Source organism: Lactuca saligna, chromosome 3, assembly GCF_052625555.1.
Source record: "Lactuca saligna cultivar CGN05327 chromosome 3, ASM5262555v1, whole genome shotgun sequence".
In the NCBI taxonomy this organism is placed as follows: domain Eukaryota; kingdom Viridiplantae; phylum Streptophyta; class Magnoliopsida; order Asterales; family Asteraceae; genus Lactuca; species Lactuca saligna.
In genome coordinates, this window is record NC_136419.1 from 229,942,103 (window position 1) to 229,963,163 (window position 21,061).

General features: G+C 39.0%; 2 protein-coding genes and 1 non-coding gene across 3 annotated transcripts; all 3 read right to left on the bottom strand.

The window, feature by feature from the left end:
* Positions 1-15,018: 15,018 nt before the first annotated feature.
* Positions 15,019-15,820, bottom strand: LOC145034184 (protein yippee-like At4g27745). Its single transcript, XM_078982544.1, has 2 exons — positions 15,618-15,820; positions 15,019-15,505 (listed from the first exon to the last, which is right to left on the bottom strand). Exons 1-2 carry the CDS (start codon positions 15,708-15,710, stop codon positions 15,278-15,280), a joined length of 321 nt encoding a protein of 106 aa, XP_078838670.1. The 5' UTR covers positions 15,711-15,820; the 3' UTR covers positions 15,019-15,277.
* Positions 15,821-16,823: 1,003 nt separating this feature from the next.
* On the bottom strand, positions 16,824-19,991 carry LOC145037910 (putative serine/threonine-protein kinase WNK10). Its single transcript, XM_078986664.1, has 7 exons — positions 19,091-19,991; positions 18,881-18,918; positions 18,558-18,785; positions 18,244-18,464; positions 17,986-18,143; positions 17,602-17,908; positions 16,824-17,533 (listed from the first exon to the last, which is right to left on the bottom strand). Exons 1-7 carry the CDS (start codon positions 19,391-19,393, stop codon positions 17,001-17,003), a joined length of 1,788 nt encoding a protein of 595 aa, XP_078842790.1. The 5' UTR covers positions 19,394-19,991; the 3' UTR covers positions 16,824-17,000.
* Positions 19,992-20,064: 73 nt separating this feature from the next.
* TRNAF-GAA (transfer RNA phenylalanine (anticodon GAA)) lies at positions 20,065-20,137 on the bottom strand. The gene has a single exon. It is a non-coding gene; the product is annotated as a tRNA-Phe (tRNA).
* Between the last annotated feature and the right edge of the window lie 924 nt (positions 20,138-21,061).

Sequence of the window (21,061 nt, forward strand, 5' to 3'; positions counted from 1 at the left end):
CTTTCAGTATCACGGGACGACACCGGCTTGATTGTACACACCAGAGAAAGAGTCATATTTTGGAGGATCCTGGTTTTCTATGCAAGTGAAAATGGAGTTATGTTTTGAAAATCGACTATGAATAAGATTTTAAACAAGTGTTTCTAAGAATAAAATGATTATTTTAAATGAAAATTTTGTCTTGAAATTTACGGTGTTACAAGTTGGTATCAGAGCCTTGGTTTGAGGGATTCGGATGCGCCTTCGGGTAAATCTGGACTCAAACTGAGGAAGTAAGAAAAGTTTTAAGGAAATAATTTTCTAAAAATGAATAAAAGTTCAAAGAGAAAGCAAGAAGGAGCAGTATGTACAATCAGCCAGAGCCCGAACGGTGATTTCCCAAAATACCCTTATTTTGTGTTATGAGATATGTATGATGCACTTTATGAGATATTATTGCATGCTAGAGACAGGCTAGGTATTTCATATGTTAGGACTAGAGTGGCCTGATTTGTGATGCCTTAGCCTAGGACTCGTTGTTATAGGTGTTATGCTTTTGAATATGTGATGAGTGAGAGTATCTAGTTAGAACCCATGAGGGGTAGAGTTACAGAGTTCGGTGGTACTTTCAAGGATGAGCCGAGAAGGTGGAGTTATCATAGAGAGGGAGTCCTATGTATTCTTCGATGCTCGAATGCTGCTTGCCTTGTGCTTTGTGGAACTCTCGATGATGGGAGTCAGCTACCAAGTGAATATGACGATATTCAGGAGGTAGATGGTTGGCATCATTAGGAGCTCTTCAGCAGCTGATAGCAAAGAAGTGGGAGGACAACGGAAGAGCTTAGGGAGTAACCCTATCCAGATGAGTGCGCTTGTAGAATAGAGAATTTCGCTGGGGAGCGAGCACGCGCGAGGGGATTGGTGAAAGAGCAGGTCGAGCAGCTATTTAGAAGCTCTGGGATGGTCCGTGTGGAAAGTATGGGTAGATGTGGCAGGTAGTATGGGCCCGTACTACTGAAAGCAGAGGACCCATACTTGATACAGGGAGTATTCTGAAGGTTCTAAGGAGCAGATTGAGGAGTGATGTTATGGTTTGGGTACCATACATCAGGGCAGATTGAGGAGTGATGTTATGGTTCGGGTACCATACATCAGGGCAGATTGAGGAGTGATGTTATGGTTTGAGTACCATACATCGGAGTGGATCGAGGAGCGATGTTATGGTTCAGGTACCATACATCAGGGCAGATTGAGGAGTGATGTTATGGTTCGGGTACCATACATCAAGACAGATTGAGGAGTGATGTTATGGTTCGGGTACCATACATCATAGCAGATTGAGGAGTGATGTTATGGTCCGGGTACCATACATCGGAGCGGATTGGGGAATGATGTTATGGTTAGGGTACCATACACCGGGGCATATTGAGAAGAGATGTCATGGAATGAGTACCATGGTTCGTAGTGAATGATGTTTGTGGTTCTCCGGTTATTCGGTCACGAGTAAGTTCGAAGAGGCATCCCTTGAGAGGGAGATCGAGAGCCCCTTAGAGTATTCTAGTAAGGAGTCAGTGGAAGGGAGAATTTCGATCTGAGTTGAGCGATCAGTCGATAAAGGAGATGTCACCTCCTATGATCGGGGAGGTACTGATTATGTACGTGTGAAAATATGAGAAGCATGATGTTTTAGTTTTGGGTTTAGGGGTAAACCCTGCAGGTCGTCATTGACGATGATTTCCCACCAGAGTATCAGGTAGCATATGTGTCGCGAGGCAATGATTTATCATGAGCAGATAGTCAGTTGGGACTAAGATATGTGAGGACCACACTACACCTATTTGAGCATAGTAGGAGGTATTGTAGTGGTATCAGTGGGGAGTTCAGTCGAGTTTAGCGGTGCAGAGAGTTTTCTATCCATGGGGTGTTGAATCTGGGGGTGAGTACCTGTTCTTGGGATGATCACGGTGTTGGAGCGTTGGTTGATGAGTTGAGGTGAGGGGTACGATGATTTCATGGTTCAGTCTATGAGCCAGGGATGTTATCGAGCAGTTGAGTTGTTTGGTACTAAATTGGTACGAGATTTGGAACGACTAGAGGCAGACATGACGAGAAGTTCTTGAGGAGTTCACCAGAGGTTCAGAGTATATGAGGTCGATTCATTTCCTTAAGGGGGGGAGGGGATTATCGGGTGTTGTGTAGCACCTTCCGGGGGCCGGTGCGATTTTGCTGGAGAATATAGTTATGGGTTAGTTGCGTGCTATTTGATGATGGTTCGAACCCTAAGTGGGGGAGAACCGGGTGCCGTATGTAAGAAAGCAGAGATTTGTCAAGAGCAGTTATAAGTGGAGTTTAGAGATATACGGTAAGAAATCATGAGACCAAAGATGTCGGTGATCGAGGAAAGGGGTCAGAGTGAGTTAATGCGGGAAGTACTTGTTTGAGAAGGATGAATGTCTCCACGGCAGGTGTTTATTAGTCAGGAATCTGGTATTGGTCAGTGTTGGGGCAAGTGGATAAAGAATGATTGGGCAGCCAACTCCCGGGTCGGAATGCGTATCCTTGTTTGGATTTTGAGCGGCAGGAAAAAGGGGTTTCGGAGAATTATCAGCGTATTTCGTAGCGTTAGCGTTTCTTCGTATTGCAATTGAGAAATTGAATACACCGAAGTTGCAACTTGGGAAAAATGAAGATCTAGTTATGGGGTTCTGAGGGAATGTATTATTGCATCTATATGGTGCTTGGGGCAGGAGATCTGTGGTTATGGCAGGATCTTGTGATGTTCGGTGGGGGTGTTCCGAGGTATCCGGGTATTGATATCTTTATTTCAAAGTTATTCGTGAATCATGAGTTGAGACGACTTGTGGTATATCAGGTATCTATGGATCTAGTGAGAGCCTTCGAGTATGGGCATCCAGGGAGATTACTTGGGAGAGTGGATCTTCGCAAGGGTGGGCATCTGTTATAGCGATTGCCTCCAGAGTCTGTGATGAATATTCGAGACGAGTATGGGTAGCCGCCTATGATAGTCTGTGGAGCACGAGCTAGTGGGGTCAGAGGGTGTTGTGATACTGCGGGGAGCTGTAGTCCTCACTAGTCAGAGAGTGTCGTGATACTGCGGGGAGCCGTAGTACTCACTAGTCAGAGAGTGTTGTGATACTGCGGGGAGCCGTAGTACTCACTAGTCAGAGGGTGTTGTGATACTGCGGGGAGCCGTAGTACTCACTAGTCAGAGAGTGTCGTGATACTGCGGGGAGCCGTAGTACTCACTAGTCAGAGAGTGTCGTGATACTGCGGGGAGCCGTAGTACTCACTAGTCAGAGGGTGTTGTGATACCACGGGGAGTCGTAGTGCTCACTAGATGGCAAGAGAGTGTGATGATGGAATGTTCTCCGATCAGTGTATGATGTGGAAGAGTTTTGGGCTTGAGTAGCCCTAGTATTGAGTTTTTGGAGCTTGGATGTTGGATCGAGGGCGAGACTGGGGTCCTCGTCTCTGTCAGGGAATGTGGTGAGATGCGCAAGGGATATGCGCAGCAGAAACCAGAGATCAGAGTGGAGACGATCCTCGGTTGGATTGTACCTTCTTGCATAAGGAAAAGAGAATTCCGTGACTTGCGTGTCACGGGGCCGGGATAGTGGTCACAGGGAGGAAGTTAGTGGGATATTTGGATCATGATTTGGGTGACCTTTGGAGGCTCAGCTGTGGAGTCAAAAGCTGACCTGGTGACCAGTCTCGAAGAGGGATATGAGATGAGCTAGAGCCTATCATGATGATGTCTGAGGACACCTCAGAGGGAGTGAACGATTCAGACACTCAAAGACATGCTTCGGGCATGTGTATTAGATTTCGGAGGGTGTTGCGGCACGTATGTATCCTTGGTTGAGTTATCCTATTTCAACAGCCATCATTAGTGCACTGGTATGCCACCCTTTGTGTTGTTGTATGGGAGGAAGTGTCGGACCCTCATTTGCTGAGGAAAGTGTCGATTCGCGGAAGTGGAAGTTGTAGTGAGAATGGATGATTTAGAGTCTGATGGTCGAACATTGTGTCTGTGACAGTGGTATGGAATGACATCATGATGGGATGTCTGCTGAGGATGCGGAAGGGATTCTGCGGGTGTAGAGCCAAGAGTCTCAGGATGGATGTAGGGATGGAGTCTGGGACTCCCAGCTTGATTCTGATCAAGGGTCGTGTGCGTAGTGGTGGTGTCTCCTGGGGATGTTAGAGATGTCATCAGTGCTACGGGTTCTCCTAACCCAAGAGTGCGAAGGTTGGTGCGGCTTGGGTGCTTGATTGCAAGAAGAGGACTCATGAGATTTGCTCTAGGATTGAAGAGTGGTCCTTTCTGTCGTCACGGATTGGATAGGATGGGATTCGAATCGGGGATCCGATGGTTCATGGCTTCTAACCCTTATGGGTCAAGTGATTGTTGAGATTTGGGTCAGTGATGCTTCATGGGTAATTCTCGAATCGTTGAGTGTGGTTATCAGAGGGTACATCCGGTGCCTGGTTCGAGATAGTGGTCAGGACACCGTAAGGAAAGGGAAAGTGTGTTCGAGTTTCGATGGGTATGCCTTGTGAGATCTGGTCCGATTAAGGCCAGGTGGCACGTTGTGGGAGTATTTCTGGAGTTGAGTTGCTGTAGGCTTCGAGGGCGAAGCCTAATTTAAGTGGGGGGGGGGGGGAATTGTAACATCCCGAAATATCAAGAGTAGAGTTGAAGGGCTAAAAGAGTAAATTGGGAAAGAGTGACTCGGCGAGTCCATGTGCGGACTCGGCGAGTAGTGTCGCGACTTGGTCGCGTGTTAAGTGGCCGACTCGGCGAGTCAGGGTAATGGACTCGGCGAGTAGGCGCTGAGTGGAGAAAACCCTAATTCTCAGGGTTGAGCCTTATATAAAGATCATTATGTTTCCCTCCCAGCCTCTTTATCACCCCTTGAGCCCCAGAAAACCCTAAATCACGAAGAAGCACCATTGTTGGATGGATTGGAGCTTGGAGAATGTATTTGTGAAGGAATTTTGGGAGATTGAAGGCTTGGAGCAAGGGGCTTTGTTTGAATTCGAGTCTCATTTCAATTGGGGCATTCCTTTGAGGTAATATCTCGTTTTTTTTTGAGCTGCTATTTCTTAGATGCATCATTTTGGGGGTGTTGGAGATCATATCTTTGGATGTATTGGAGTTTAGAGGTTAGATCTGAGGTTGCTACCTCAGATCTGGAAGGGAGAAGGTCTAGAGTGCATGAAAGTCCCTGTTTGTGAGTGGTTGATGGAGCCATCTTGTCCCAAATCCTAGCCCAATGTGCAAACGGCTTAGATCTCTTTGGATTCACGTAAAGTTTGCCACTTTACGTGATCGATGGGTTGTAGGAGGCTAGATCTATGTTTTGGATCAATTGCATGGCCTGGAGTGCTTCTGAATGGATTCAGAACGGTGGTACTCGGCGAGTCACATGGGTCGACTCGACGAGTTGCTTGAAGATGGCCTGGAACTCGACGAGTTGGAAGAACAACTCGGCGAGTAGGTTGAAGATAGACTTGGACTCGGCGAGTCCATTTGGACTCGGCGAGTCTTGTCGAAGAGTCCCAAATATTCTCTGGTTGAGTCGAGAATCGGTGAGTCGAGGGATGACTCGGTGAGTCGAGTGCGAGTGGACTCAGAGTTGTTGGACTCGGCGAGTCTCGGGGTGACTCGGCGAGTTAGGTCGCAGATTGAATGAAGTTCTGATTATGGGAACTCGACGAGTCACAGGGTTGACTCGGCGAGTAGGGTCAGTCAGGGGTTGACTTAGACTGAGGACTTTGATTTCGACCAAGGGTTGGCCGTTGACTTTTAGGGTTTGGTCAGCGATGTGGCCTTTGGGCCAAGAGAGAGGTAAAATAGTCTTTTACCCATAAGAGGGTGTTATGAGAGGATTTATTCTAGTCTCGAGAGTTCTATTCATGAGAGTATTTGCCTTACGTGTTAGGCGGTGGCGAGTTCGAGATTCAAGTGTGGGGATATCTGCTTTCTGCTTGCCAGGTGAGTCTTCTCACTATACTTTACCTTGAGTAGGTAACCAGAGTTATGTGATTAGAGTATTTGTATGCTATATGTACGTGATGTGTTGTACTGCATTATTTCTATGTGATTTATGAGGTGCATGTTTATAGAGTTGGAACCGGAAGGTTCCCAGAGTTAGAACCTGAGGGTTCACAGAGTTTGGGTGCACGGACCCATAGAGTTATAGCCTCGAGTGGCTAATATGTGTTATGTGTGGTATTTTGGGGAACTCACTAAGCTTCGTGCTTACAGTGTTTTGTTTGATGTTTTTCAGGTTTCTTTCAGTATCACGGGACGACACCGGCTTGATTGTACACACCAGAGAAAGAGTCATATTTTGGAGGATCCTGGTTTTCTATGCAAGTGAAAATGGAGTTATGTTTTGAAAATCGACTATGAATAAGATTTTCAACAAGTGTTTCTAAGAATAAAATGATTATTTTAAATGAAAATTTTGTCTTGAAATTTACGGTGTTACAACCCCGAAGCCCGGTAATATTCCCGAGTCCCAAAGCAAGTCCAGAGATCCCGAAGATCCCGAGAAGTGCAGTTTCCGAGCCGAAGCTTTGCCCGCGAGAAGTTCGATTTTTGTAGAGATCTTCCAGATATGCTGAGGATTACTACTTTTTCAAGTCATAGTGTTGTCCGATCATCTTCTGTTCAAGTGAGTGTATACTACCTTTCATAAACACGATAATAATACAAGTATGATTTGAGTGTATTAAGTATATTGTTGTTTATATGTGTGAATGTGTTGTTACTTTCTTCTAACGCATAACTATGAAGTATTTTATACGAAATACGTGTTATGTGTATATTTTGTTGTTATGTGTGTGAATGTATATTCACTTTCTTCTATCTTATAGATTTGATTATTTCTCTATGAAATACGTATTATGTGTGTGTGCCTCATCTGTTATGTGGAAAATGTATTGATTGAGCATGCTATACAGGTTTTGAGAATATGTATAAACATGTATGTTTTATCTACTAATATGTTGGGTAGAACATGGGTAGATAGTTGGTGTGTAATAAACAGATGAGAGGCCTCGATGTTGTTTTGATCCAGTCATCTAGCGGAATTTAGATGACGACCACAGACTTTTCTAGACAGTCCAGTGGAACGCTAGCAGGCTCATAACCTGTAGGTGTTAATGAAATTGGGTGTTCATTCGTTGTATTCCATCCCCCTCATGGTTGCCTTATTTGACTTATATTACCGAGGAACCCCCGAAGCATGTGTTTTCACCCCGATGAAATATTCTTAGACTAGGTCCCTTGTGTTAGTTATTTTAGGGACATAAAGTAAGAATAACGGGAATGGGTAATTGGGTTATTGTTGGTTGATAATAATTAATTTAATTATTTATTGTGGGTTGAAAACCCTATATGCTCACCAGGCTCCCAAGCCTGACCCACTCAGTTTTATTTGTATTACAGGAAGTGGCGCAAGGGCGTAAGATGGATGAACCATCAAGTTGTTTTGTTTACAAGTCTGTATATGTATATATTTGTTGAATGACTTGTAATGTTATCGTTTATGCTTATTGGTCCGTATCGGAACATGACACCCCGAGTTTTGATTATATAATGAAAATACATTTCTTTTATGAAATGCTTTGGTAAACATTGTTTTATCATGTTTTGTTTTTGGGAACAAATTCCGCAACTCTTTCAAACAAAAAGGATTTACTCTGAAATTATTTTAAAAGCATAAATGAAAATCGGTCTTTTCTGACCGAGATTTTGGGGATGTCACACATGTTTTATAGATACATAAGTTTAAACAAAAGTTAAGACGTGATTTCCATACGCTCCGTCTTCAGCAAAAGAACGCGGATACCTGTCTAAGGAGAACCTGAGAATACAAGCAGTTTAAAAATCAACATAAAGCTGGTGAGTTCATAAGATGTTTGTTTATGTAAAAAGATCATGTTTCCTTTGGTTTTCTGAAAAGTTGCTATCCAAGAAAATCCCATATTTTCTTATAAAGACAGTTTAGTTAGAACTTCTAAATTTATGTTTGGTACAACAATAGATAGTTTAATACGTAAAACTATAGATTAAAAACCCTAGATTATTACCATTACGATAAGAAAACCATAAGTTGAGATCATTGGAATACCATCCAGTACGAAAGTAGGTAGTTTTAGTATATAAAACTATAGATTAAAGGAAGATATAAAATCCGTGAACAAAATTTCTATTAATACATATTGTGAGTCGGATAACCATGCTAATATGACACGAGACCTCCTTGACGTTCTTCAGGCGTCGGATGATATCCAGAATTTGTCACCCCAAGCGTGCCCGCTTAATTGTAGCTAGCAGTTAAGGCGTGGGATTGTCAGTCCCAAATAGATCTTTTCATAAATTCCACGCTCTCCCTCCAGGAGACTCTGGTTATACTTCCAGAGAGGATTTACTGATGACCCGAAGGGTTTAATGAAGATAAATCTCACAAGCTAGTATTAAATTATTCACGGTGTACTCGGTCGTTATCAAACATAATAATCGTTTTAAAACATAATACAGTAAAAATAACTGAATACAACGAAATTATTTGGCATGATACTTAAATTAAACAGAGATAAACTGAATCAGACATAGTTTATCTATTAACTTTGCATAAAATCTGTGCTCGTAAAACAAGAACTGAAGATCCCAAATTATTCCCATAATAATTTGATTGTTTTGATTGTTTCTTACACTGTAATTGAAATCTACTTAGTTATATTCAGTAAAACATCCCTTATGCTCTGCATGATACAAAAGGGGTAACGATATCTAAAATTTTGCCAGATATTTATAGAATTACATTAGTTTTAGGTTTCGAAAACATTTATAGTTTGCTTGTATTTCCCCCCTGAAAACATTGAAAAACACGGAAAAAGGCGTAGGGGTATGAACTCACCGATCGAGAAAAAGTGTCGGCTAGGATGCTAAATGACAGCTCAGGGCTTGAACGCGTGCGAGGTTCCTATGTAATATGAAGAGATACATAATGTGTACCTAATTAGACCTTGATCTAATAATTAAATAAGAATAAACATTTCTAGATGCGAAAACACTTCAATTCAAGTGTTTGGAGTGACCCGGGTAGCATCTAAGGGTGTGTATGACTAGAATATGGAGTTTGCTCTTCAAGAGTAAACTCCTTATGGAGTTTTCGGCCCAAATGACCAACTCCCCATGAGTTTACAGCCGTAAACACATGTTCTTGATGGTTTTTGGTAGTTTAAACACAAATTTGAATGATAAACAAGCTTAGAAACATGCTAAGATAGATTACTTACCAAATTGAAGCTTGAAAGGGATGATTTTGGCTCAATTTCGAGTTTTAGAGAGAGAGTAGTGAGAGAAAGTTATTAGGTGGTGGTAAAAAGCTAAATTGAAGTTCACTCATCCTTTATATAAGGCTTGAGTTTGTGGCCCGGTGGAAATCTACCCGATACTGACGTTAAACGGGGCTTTTGGTCGTACCCGATTTAGTTGTTGTAACCCGACGTAGTTATAATTAAAACTTTTCCAAATAAATAACGAGATTATTTTTACGCGTTTCTAATGGGTTTGGACACTCATGAGGTCAAAATAAAAGTCTTAAATTAAATGACCTAATCCAAAATGTTAACGGATAATTGAAAGATAGACGGGTTTTGTTGACGAGGACGGGTTATCGTGACGGAAAATTTTTCGGATTGTCACACATAAAACTGGGGTTGAACCCTAACTCTTTCGGAACATATAAAAGGTAAGGACTCGTCAATTTGTTCAACCGAAGTTTCCTCCTCGGGTTGAGCGCCAGTGTTAGAGGTTCTTTCATCACTTGACTCTTGAATTTCTTTAAGATCGATTTGCCTCCCATTGTCCCCTTGGCTTATGAGGTATCCTACCCACGATTTGGAGTTGGGGGCAGTAATGTTTTCCCTCAAGATCTGGTGCCATTATTTGTATGGGGTTTGGTGTACCATATACACGAACCACAAGAGCTTGAAGTATCTGATGGATCAGCCCAATCTGAACATGCGCCAAAGGAGATGGTTGGATGTGGTAAAGGATTATGATTGTGAGATCCTGTACCACCAGGGCAAGGCTAACGTGGTAGCCGACGCTTTGAGCCGTAGGACGGAGAGTACCCTGATTCGATATATATGCATGTGGATGACGGTGATGACTCCGGTATTGGATACCATCCGGGAGGCCCGCGAAGAGGCGGTGAGACCAGAGAACCGCAAGAGAGAACGAGTTATTAGGTAGGTATCCGAGTTTGTTACCGATAGCCGAGGGCTTATGACCTTTCATGGTCGGATTTGGGTGTCGTTCATGGGCGGAGCACGTAGCATACTGATGGAGGAGGCGCACAAGTCGAGATTCTGGATCCATCGCGGGGCCATTAAGATGTATTTGGACCTGAAGAGAGACAACTGGTGGCCCTATATGAAGAGGGATGTTGCATGGGTAGTGGAGAGGTGCTTAACCTGTCGTCGGGTTAAGGCTGAGCACCAGTGTCCACATGGCAAGTTGTAGCCACTAGAGGTTCCCCATTGGTAGTGGGAACAAATTTCTATGGATTTCATCACCAAATTGCTGAGGACCGCAAGAGGTGTTGATGCAATTTGGGTGATTGTGGACCGGTTGACGAAGACCGTTCACTTCCTTGATATCAGTGAGAGCTCTTTTACAGAGAGGCTGGCAGAGATATATGTGAGAGAGGTAGTGTCGCGGCATGGAGTGCCGATTTCGATTATGTCAGACTGAGATGTACGTTTCACTTCCAGGTTCTGGAAGAAGTTTCATGAGGAGTTGGGTACGAGGTTGCAGTTCAATGCCGCTTATCACCCACAGACGGACGGGTAGAGTGAGCGGACGATACAGACCCTAGCCGAGTTTTCATGAGGAGTTGGCTAAAGGACATGCTTCGGGCATGTGTCATGGACTTTGGTGGGAGTTGGGATTCATACCTACCCCTAGCCGAGTTTTCTTACAACAACAGCCACCATTCGAGTATTAGTATGCCTCCCTTTGAGTTGTTGTATGGGAGGAGGTGTAGGACCCCTATCTGTTGGGGCAAGGTGGGGCAGCGAGTGATGGGTAGCACTGAGATAGTGCTTAAGATGACTGAGCAGATACAACAGGTTAGACAGAGATTGTTGACAGCACAGAGCCGAGTTACGCGGATAGGCGGCGATCTGAGCTCGAGTTCCAGGTGGGAGATTTCGTACTCCTGAAGGTATCTCCTTGGAAAGGAGTGATCTGATTCAGGAAAAGGGGTAAGCTGGGACTCTGATACATTGGTCCTTTCAGAGTGATTTCCAGGGTGGGCAAGGTAGCATACCGTTTAGAGCTACCCGAGGAGTTGGTTCAGATTCATGATACCTTCCACATATCCCTATTGAGGAAATGTATAGCCGATGAGATGACGGTAGTGCCGCTAGAAGATATTCAGGTGGATGCAGGTTTGAACTACATTGAGAGGCCGATCGTGATCTTGGATCAGAAGATCAAGGTTCTGAGGAACAAGGATGTGCCCCTAGTTCAGGTTCAGTGGCAACATCAGAGAGGGTCCGAGTTGACTTAGGAGCCGGAGGCGGAGATACGGGAGCAGCACCCAGAGTTGTTTATAGAATGAGACTTCGAGGGCAAAGTCTGATTCTAGTGGGGGAGAATTATAACATACAGATTTCCATGTATCATAATTGATGTATTTATTTTGAGTTATGAAGGGGGGCTCGATGAGTTGGCGCCTAAACTCATCGAGTAGGACCGTGACTGGTGACTCGGGTTAATGAGTGGACTCGATGAGTCGATGAGTGGACTCGACGAATCCGTGCTGTTGGCAGAGACCCTAAATCTTCGGGCCTGAGCCCTATTTAAAGGCACTTATGGCCTTCATTTGCGGCTACCATCCCAGAGAGAGAACCCCATCGAGCTTGAGTGTGTAGAGTGAGAGAGAGAAAAGGCCATTTGAGCTTATTGGTGTGATTTTTCAAGATAGGAGAGGAGCTCCAGCAAGAAGGATCAAAGGAGGTTGTTATTCTGAGTAACCCAAGCAAGGAGTTTCATTTTAAGGTACCAAATCGGACCCCTCTTTTTCTCTGTTGTATAGATTTCATTATTTGGGGTTAGGGCTTAAATCTTTCCTTTTTGGGGTTTTGGATGCCTCAAACCCCCCCTCTTGCAAGTTGTGTTAGAGATCTGGGCCCTTTTAGGTCCAGGGAATCCCAAGCATCCAACTTTATGCAATTCCAATGGAGTTTTGAACCTATGTTATCATTTTAAGAGCTATTTCACCAAAAAGAGCCATATGAGTGTTGCATGAGCATAAAGGTTGGACCTTTACATGACTTTTAAGTGTTTAAAGGTTAGATCTATAAGATAGACAAACAGATCTGACCTCAGGAGGTCATTTGGGAGTTGCCATGGAGGAAACTCGTCGAGTCCATGAGAAGACTCGACGAGTCGAGTCGGGTTGCCCCGCGATTTGTGATCAATGGTAACCCGTCGAGTGAAAGGTTACCTCGACGAGCTGAGTGAAGCCTTAGAAGGATTTAGAGGATGCACATGAACTCGCCGAGTCCCACGAGTGCACTCGGCGAGTTTGGTCAAAGTTGGACCGTTAACTGAGTTGACTTTCGTTGACTTTTAGGGTTTGGTCAACAATTGGACTTTGGGTTTTGGGGAAGGGTAAAATGGTCTTTTACCCTTCTGAGGATTTATAAAGGGGGATTAATCTAGCCTTTTAGAGTCGTTGTTAATTAGATGAAATTGTTTATGTGCTTAGGCGGATGCTAGATCAGTATTCGAGTTCGAGATTATCCGATTTACCCGAGGTGAGTCTTCTCATTATACATTACCTAGAGTGGTATCTATGTGCAGACCGGAGGGTCTTATGTGTTATGTGTAATGTCTGAAATTTATGTGCATTGTGGTATATGTATCTTATGTGTTATATAGACAAGCCAGAGGGTCCAACGACTCATGAGGCCAGAGGGTCCTCAATCAGACCGGACCGGAGGGTCCAATAATTTAGACCGAACCGGAGGGTCTAACGAGCCAGATCGGATCGGAGGGTCTAATGAGCCACAGGACTGGAGGGTCCCGCTGAGACACATTAACCGGAGGGTTATACCGAGTTATAGCCTCGAGTGGCTTATGTGTTGTATGTGGTATTTTGGGGAACTCACTAAGCATTTATGCTTACAGTGTTATGTGATATGTGTTTCAGGTACCAGCGAGGATCACGGGAAGACGTCGGCATGATCCGTACACACTGATAGGGAATTATGAAATTGAGATTCTGGGATATGTTTTATTGAGATAACATTTGATACATTTTGAGATTTGGGTTGTTTATGTGAGATATGTTTGTTTTAAAAAAAATGAAAATTTGTTTCAAATTTTCACGTCGTTACAATATGTGATATGTGATATGTGATATGTGGTAGAGGTAGCTTTTATAGTTGATATGATATGTGTGGTATGCTCTGGAGAACTCACTAAGTGTTAATTTACAGTTTGTGAATTTGTTTCAGGTACATCGGAGCCCAATGACAAAGGCAAAACTTGATGGCGCGACGTGCACTATCTCAGACATTTTTACGGGACACTCTAATGTTTGTAATAAAAGTTGTATTTAACTTGTGTTTTGAAAACAATTATAATTGGATTTGTTAATGTATGGAAATGTGTTTGATGATTCAAAAATGAAACTTTTCTTTGAAAATTTGGGTCGTTGCAAAATTGAAGTTAATGACACGTGTTACATAGGCTAAGAAAAGGATACGTGGCGAAATGGCTCATAAAATGACACGTGATAATGGTAAACTATTCTTTTGTTAAGAAGGGTAGATGTAAGTATTTATTGTATTAAATGTGTAAATCAATACTATAATTAGTAACTATAATTATTAAAGATATTTTTTTCCATAAAATGAATATATTAGTAAATACTTTGTTTTTTCTAACACCAAGAACATTTATTGTGTTTTTTTTTGTTATATGAATTAAAATAATGAAATGTTATAAAACAATATTGTCAAAATTGAGATAAATTAATTTTAGTGGTGGTTCTAGGATTTTAAATTTTCTATATCTATTTTTTTTTAAGATTGTATTTTTGCTAAGCATTTTATCTATTTATAATATCTATTTTCCAATTTAGGCTTAGGTCATGTAAAAACATATATTGATATAGTAACATTATTTTTATATAGCTTACAATATCAATAGTTAAAAATAACATTATATAAATGATTATATTATTATTTAAAAAAAACAATGTTTGATGTTTTAAATAGTTATAGTGATAAAAATTAAAACATTAAACTAATAATTTTTAAAAAATTATTACCAATAATAACAAATATAAATAATATTAAATCATATATTATTTTTTATTTTCATATTCATGAGTAACCCACGGATAGAGATCATTCAAACGATTAAGATTATCCAGTTTTAATATATGCTTTATGATATATTTCAAAATAATCAATATATTATATCAACTTAATATACGAATCAAATTTAACAACAATATTATTGTTATAGTTAAGAAAACATATATTTATAAGAATTTCAACCATATAAACGTTTCTCTGCAAGATACGAACATGATATAACATAAATTGTGAATTTATTTTCAAAGAGGTTTTTTCTAATATTGAATTATTCTTATGGTTGTAGGAAACTTGTTGGATTCTACTTTATCAATTGTAACACTCACATTGGCTCATCTCCTTTCGCTTTCGTTTATACCAGATTCCTTATTTTCATATTAAAATTATTATTTTTATGATGATTAATAATGGCCCTCTTTCATAAGTAGTTCCAACTTTCAAGAAACTTACTTGTTCGTCTTTTTATTTTCATTTTGAGATAAATTTCTATTATTTTTTAAAAAAGAAAAAGAAAAAAAAGCCAATGAACCAATAATATTCATTATAATTTAAAGTTTAAACTAACTGTAATTTTTGACAAACTGATTGATAACACACACATATCCGAACAAACCTTAAATTAGATAATCCTAACAAACCTTATCTATACCAAACACAAACAGATTGATCAAATCACGATTCTATCAAACTTCTTTTTCTACTTGTTCACAACGATCCATTTGAAAAGCAAACAAGTTTCAAAATACATATTTTAATAAGCTAGCTAAAGAACCTAACAAGAGTACTTTACTTAATAATACCTACAAATGATCAATCACAAATTAGAAACAATAGCAATGATACGTATGCAATTAATTAATTACCAGTTGTGTTTGACGATCTTAAACTTTTCTAAAACCGTTTTTCCTTCTTTATACTTTTGAGATTCCTGATATGCTTTGTCGTACATCCATCCTAACACCTCCCCACAATCTGAGCAACTCACATCTGCCACTCGATGTAATCCAGTAATCAGATGTCGGTCTTCTTTCTCACCCACCACCACGTTCATCACGTGAGAAAACAAAAAAGCTCTCCCATGAGTTGCCTATAAATATTTATTTATTTGAATTTATATACAAACAAAACTCACATATGTACACTACTTAATCATCATGCATATACGATGAAAACAATTTATGAAGATACATAATTAATACCTGGAAAGTTTTGGAGACAATATCGTCATGAAGGGCAACATGGGAGTGACAGTTGTAGCAGGCGTACAACCTAGGAGCGACCGTATCTGCCATTTCAGTATGACGGATTTAATTTGGGATGGAGGTTGAGTAAAAGGAAGGAATAAAGAGCGAATCACTCAAGAAATTATCGATTAAAATAGTGGTTTGATGGTGATAATTGATACGACATACGAATCTTACCTTTAAATAAATAAAAGGACATTAATTAATTAAATAAAAGGTATATGGAAAACCAAGAACGCCCTTCCAAACTGCAAACCAAGAGGCTATTTCATGAAAATGGTTTTCCTGTCAACTAAAAAACGTCAAATATAATTTATAATTATTAGAGAAAATAAAAATATTAAAAGTTTTGTTAGCATAAAGAACCATGTACGTATTGTGTATTCTTGATGTTGTTAGTATTCACTTATAGAATATGCTATGGACATGACATAATTACTTATCAAACTTATTCACCATCTTTTTTATTAGAAACAACTATGAATAATTGGTGTAAATTAGGAATCTATTCGAATCTATTCTAATAAATGAAAGATAACATGTCACACTTTTATTCAATTTGACAAATGTAATTTTATGGTTAGTTTGAACTAATTTTTTTTTTTTTCCAAATGTCATTTTATGGATTTTTCAATTTTTATAAATTCCAAATAAAAATTTAATGTAATAATTACAATAAATATATTAATACATAATTATTAATTTAATTAATGGATTTACTTTCTTATTTCAAAATTCTCAAATAAAGTCATTAGTTTATTTTGTTTATTTATTTAAATTTAAACGAAAAAAAAAATCAATTTTAATAATTCATTATTCTTCTTATTTTTTTATAATTCTAAAGTTCTTAAATATTTAGATATTTATATTTAATTTTTTTTAATTAACCTATGTAATACATGAATCTTACACCTAGTTATATATAATAGTCTACAATGATTTTGTAAATATATAAAATTAATGTCATGTGATGTTCCTAACAAAACAAAAGGAATCCAATTTCATAATTAAACAATTTTTGTTTAGAAACTCTCCTATCACAAGTTTACTTGATTGGTTTCATCTTCTTTTTGTTTGATAATTAAGAAGATAAACTAATGATCCCTATATATACAAAACGTCATTGTCCAAAAGAAACAACACTACCATTAAGATGCAACGAAGCAAAACATCTAGAAGGCATTTCAAATAAAAGATACTAAAAGAAAGAAAGAAATTCTTGGGTTATAGACTTATAGCCCAAACATTATGGTTTTATAACAGAACTTCCAGAAACCACCCTAAACCTACACACACATATGCCTATAAATTTACGACCACATTAATTAATTAATTAGTTCATTTAATCCATCTCTTTCTGGTTGCTTCCACTGCCTCCTCCCTCAATCTTTTGAGCTCTAGACTCAGCTGTTGATACTGCGCTTCAATTGCTTCAATTCCTAGCCTCAATTCCATATCATCCTCTTGAATATCTTTATGTACTTCCATCTCATCATCATCTTCATTACATTTACATGATAAAGAAAGAAATGAAGCATTGTTTATGATGCTCATCGTCGACTCGACCTCATCTGCAAAATCTTCATTAATCCTTTTTACACATTCTAATCCATACCCTCCATAGTACAAATCCCTAACCTCCATTTCACAAATCCTAACATCATTTTCACCCATCGATGCATCCGATGTTTCTGAATCTTCTTTATCCCCCCTTGAATTAGGTATAATTTTTGTGATCAAGTAATCGATAAACTCAGCAATAAAACACACATCATGATCTGCTAACTCAAGCTGTTCCACCATCTCAATCGCGACAGATTGCGGACTGTCGCTATCAAGGTAAAACAAAAAGTGTATGTTCCTCACCCCACCTGCAAATCAACCGCTTAATTTCTTTTTTTTTTTTTTTTTTTTTTTTTTAAATTAAAAAGCTTCTCACCACATGGGTCAGCAATCCGCAAGGTCAAAGAAACCGAATTGTCATCATTCTTTATCCCTTTCAACCTGAACTCGTTTTGCTGATGAATCCTCTTGAATTCAGCAACTCCATTTTTGGTGTTTAAACATACAGATTGATCAATCTCCATGAAATTCAATGACCTTGGTGCTGCTGTTGCCTCTTTCAGAAAAGGATCTTCAAGAAGCTTTCCAGCAGATGATCTTTCAGTTGCTGGAACCAAACATTTTTCTATGAACGCCTTCAGTTCAGAATCACCCACTTTGCTAAGAGAACCCGGTTTGATCCCCTGTAGTTTTTCATTTTTAACTTTTAACTTATTTCATTCCATATATAAAAGTAAAAGCTACCATTTCCAAAACTTACTGAGGTCACTTTCTTATAGATTTGAGCTGGATTTTTGCATTCGCTATAAGGGTACTCAAAAGTCACCATTTCCAACAAACACATCCCGAAAGAATATATATCAACAAGTTCGTTGTATTCCTCTTCATAAAGCTCCGGTGCCATAAATTCAGGTGTTCCTAGCCAAAAAAAAAAAACAACAACATTAAACTCGTACTACACTTGAAGAACATGTTTTTTTTTTTTTTTTTTTTAAGATTATATATTAATTAGTCTTACCGATAACACTCTTGGCAGTTGGCTGCTTCATGACAGTTGCCAATCCAAGATCACCAATCTTGATTTCTCCATTGTTCCCATTAACAAATATGTTGTCACATTTCAAATCCCTGTGAATCACAGGTGGATTTTGACTGTGAAGGTAGTGAAGACCATTTAGAATTTGTCTTGCCCACTTCTTGATCGCTTTCAAATCAACCGTTTTATGTTTCTTCCGATATCTAATAATTGCAAAATTAAGAGTCCAAGTAAAATATTACATTAATTATATATCTATATATACATACGATATCAAATGTATTAGTAGTTCTTACTGTCTAAGGCTTCCGGATGTGAAGAGCTCAGTTATCATATTTACATTTTTCTTCTTATGATCGACCCATGAATCAAAGAACTTGATGATGTTATTGTGTTTTAATGATCTAAGAAGATGAACTTCTGAATATAATTTTTCCAAATCTTGTGGTGATTGCATCACAGCATCAATCCTCATATGATTCCAGGCAACTTCAATTCCTTCAAGCTGGTCGAATCCCTTGTACCTATTAAAAAACAAAATAAAAATCCTTTATTAACAAAATGTTACAAACGGAATCAAAAACTGGAGCTTCTTCTACTAAACATTATGAAACCATACACAGTCTTGAATGCACCTTTGCCCAGAACTTCAGAGTACTGTAAATGGAACAAGAAACAAAACCCATGAATGAATGAATGGATATGAGTCGATTAAATATATATATATATATATAACTTAAATTCAGTCGGAATTGCAGAAAAACAACATAATTAATTAATTAATAAGGCAATAGATCATGTGTAAGCTAATGAACATAAAACGAAATACCCGAACGTATCGACCTCTGGGGTCTTTTTCAACATAATCAGTCTCTGAATCGGGAGACTCGTTACAAACAGCTCCAAACAACCCATTATTATCTTTACAACAACAAATTTTGCCAGGAAAAAGTAACCCCTCTCCTAGGTTTAACCCACCACCAGAACTCATCCCGGTAGCAGAAAGATAAAAAGATTGGGAAGAAGAAAAAGAAAAACGAAATAAGATTAGGGAGATCACAAGGGGACGTGGGTTTCGGAAGTAATTGAATACGAATCGAATGCCGATCGCGTATTGAATCGAGATCGACATCCGAAAAGGACAACATCATTGGCAAGCTTCCTTGATGACGACGACGACAACAGGGAAACAATAAAGAAAGGACTTTTATATGCCATCGCACCAGAAAAAATAAAATCCTCCAGGATTGATGGATGATTCTTTCTTGAATTTCGAATTTTCCTTGAATCTATTCAAACCAATCTAAGAAAAAGCACCATCAGCTCCCTCGTGTCGTTCTTCCGTCATCATCGTTACAATCTCCTTGTTTTGCATTCCCTGCATTCTTAGAAGAAATCAAAAACCATCATGTCATAATATATGGATTCGGAAAAAAAAAAAAAGGGGGGGGGGGTTTTGGTAGTGGAGTTCTTTTTATCCCTTTCTACAGGAAAAGTGGGGGAATCTGGAGGTTGAAAGGGATTTTGGTAAATGGTAATGGAATTCAAAGGGAACAAAACGAGAAGAAAAAGGGAAAACGGATAATTTCAGAGTTTTTGAGAAAGGAGAAAAGGAGGCGAGCGGCGGAAAAATCGCATCACACAAACACCTGTACGCCTGTACGGGTTTAGATTGCTGATTGCTGTCTGACACTGGAAGTGGAAATGAGACAGAATTAGAATGTGAAACATAAAAACAAAAAACTGCAAGCAACACCTTCAGTCAGTGCGTATAATCTTAAACTAAAAAACAAAAGAATTCAATGCGGTGAACGTGGATCGAACACGTGACCTTCAGATCTTCAGTCTGACGCTCTCCCAACTGAGCTATCCCCGCTTTGTTGTTCCTTTTCTCTAACGTATTATTTTTATAACAAATGTTTCTGCAGTTTCATCATCAGACTTTCGAATATGATATTCAGAGGTGGTAATGCAAATCTAGTTTGAGACTTTGAGTTATAACCACATCATCACCACTTGAATTCCAATATGTGGTGTATATTTTATTGTTGTTGACCTTGAATTTAACCATTTCAATTGTGTAGTAAATTAGATTTTTCAAACTGGTTTGTTAGATTTTAAGTTGTATTTTTCAACGCTCATAGGTAAAAATTTATTGTCCTAAATGTGAAGATATCTACTACCCTTGATCCAAATACCAAGGCAGTATCCTTTATTAAAATCTTTGATAAAGCATTTGATTATTATTATTATTTTTTTTTCTATGTTTCTTGACTTTGGTTGCATAGATATTGATGGTGCTTATTTTGGAACGACTTTCCCTCACTTGTTCTTGATGAGTCATGGTCACCTGAAGCCACAAAAGGCCATACAAAGAATACACCCCAAGAGTATTCGCCTTCAAGCTCAACAAACCATGACTTATTTCACATACAATGCTTAACCTTACACGGACGGGTATATGTCCAGAAAATCTGAAAAAATTTATCATGGTCTTAAGATTATTAATATCAAACGAAAAAAAAAAAAATAGTAGATGGCTGTTGCATGTTTTTTTTTTTTTTTTAAATAAAATTTTATGAGGTCTAAGAACTTGTATGGACTGTGTTAGTAGAATTAATGTAATGTGATGTTCAAGGTCGGTTCCATTGATTTATAATGCTTGGGACAAGATAATTAAGTAATGCCTTTATTTTATACCGAATAGTCCCAACAAATTTATAGTTTTTTTTAAAACAACATGCAAAGAAATTGTACTTAAAGAAAATGCATATAAATGATCAATTATTTAAAACATTGT

Bases quoted from the DNA above. Each gene is read 5' to 3' on its own strand.
- LOC145034184 (XM_078982544.1), bottom strand. From the start codon at position 15,710: ATGGCAGATACGGTCGCTCCTAGGTTGTACGCCTGCTACAACTGTCAC. The intron at 15,506-15,617 runs GTATTAATTATG...AAATATTTATAG, and splicing joins TTGTCTCCAAAACTTTCCAG to GCAACTCATGGGAGAGCTTT.
- LOC145037910 (XM_078986664.1), bottom strand. From the start codon at position 19,393: ATGTCGATCTCGATTCAATACGCGATCGGCATTCGATTCGTATTCAAT. The intron at 18,144-18,243 runs GTAAGACTAATT...TTTTTTGGCTAG, and splicing joins AACTGCCAAGAGTGTTATCG to GAACACCTGAATTTATGGCA. The intron at 17,909-17,985 runs GTAAGTTTTGGA...GAAAAACTACAG, and splicing joins TCTATAAGAAAGTGACCTCA to GGGATCAAACCGGGTTCTCT.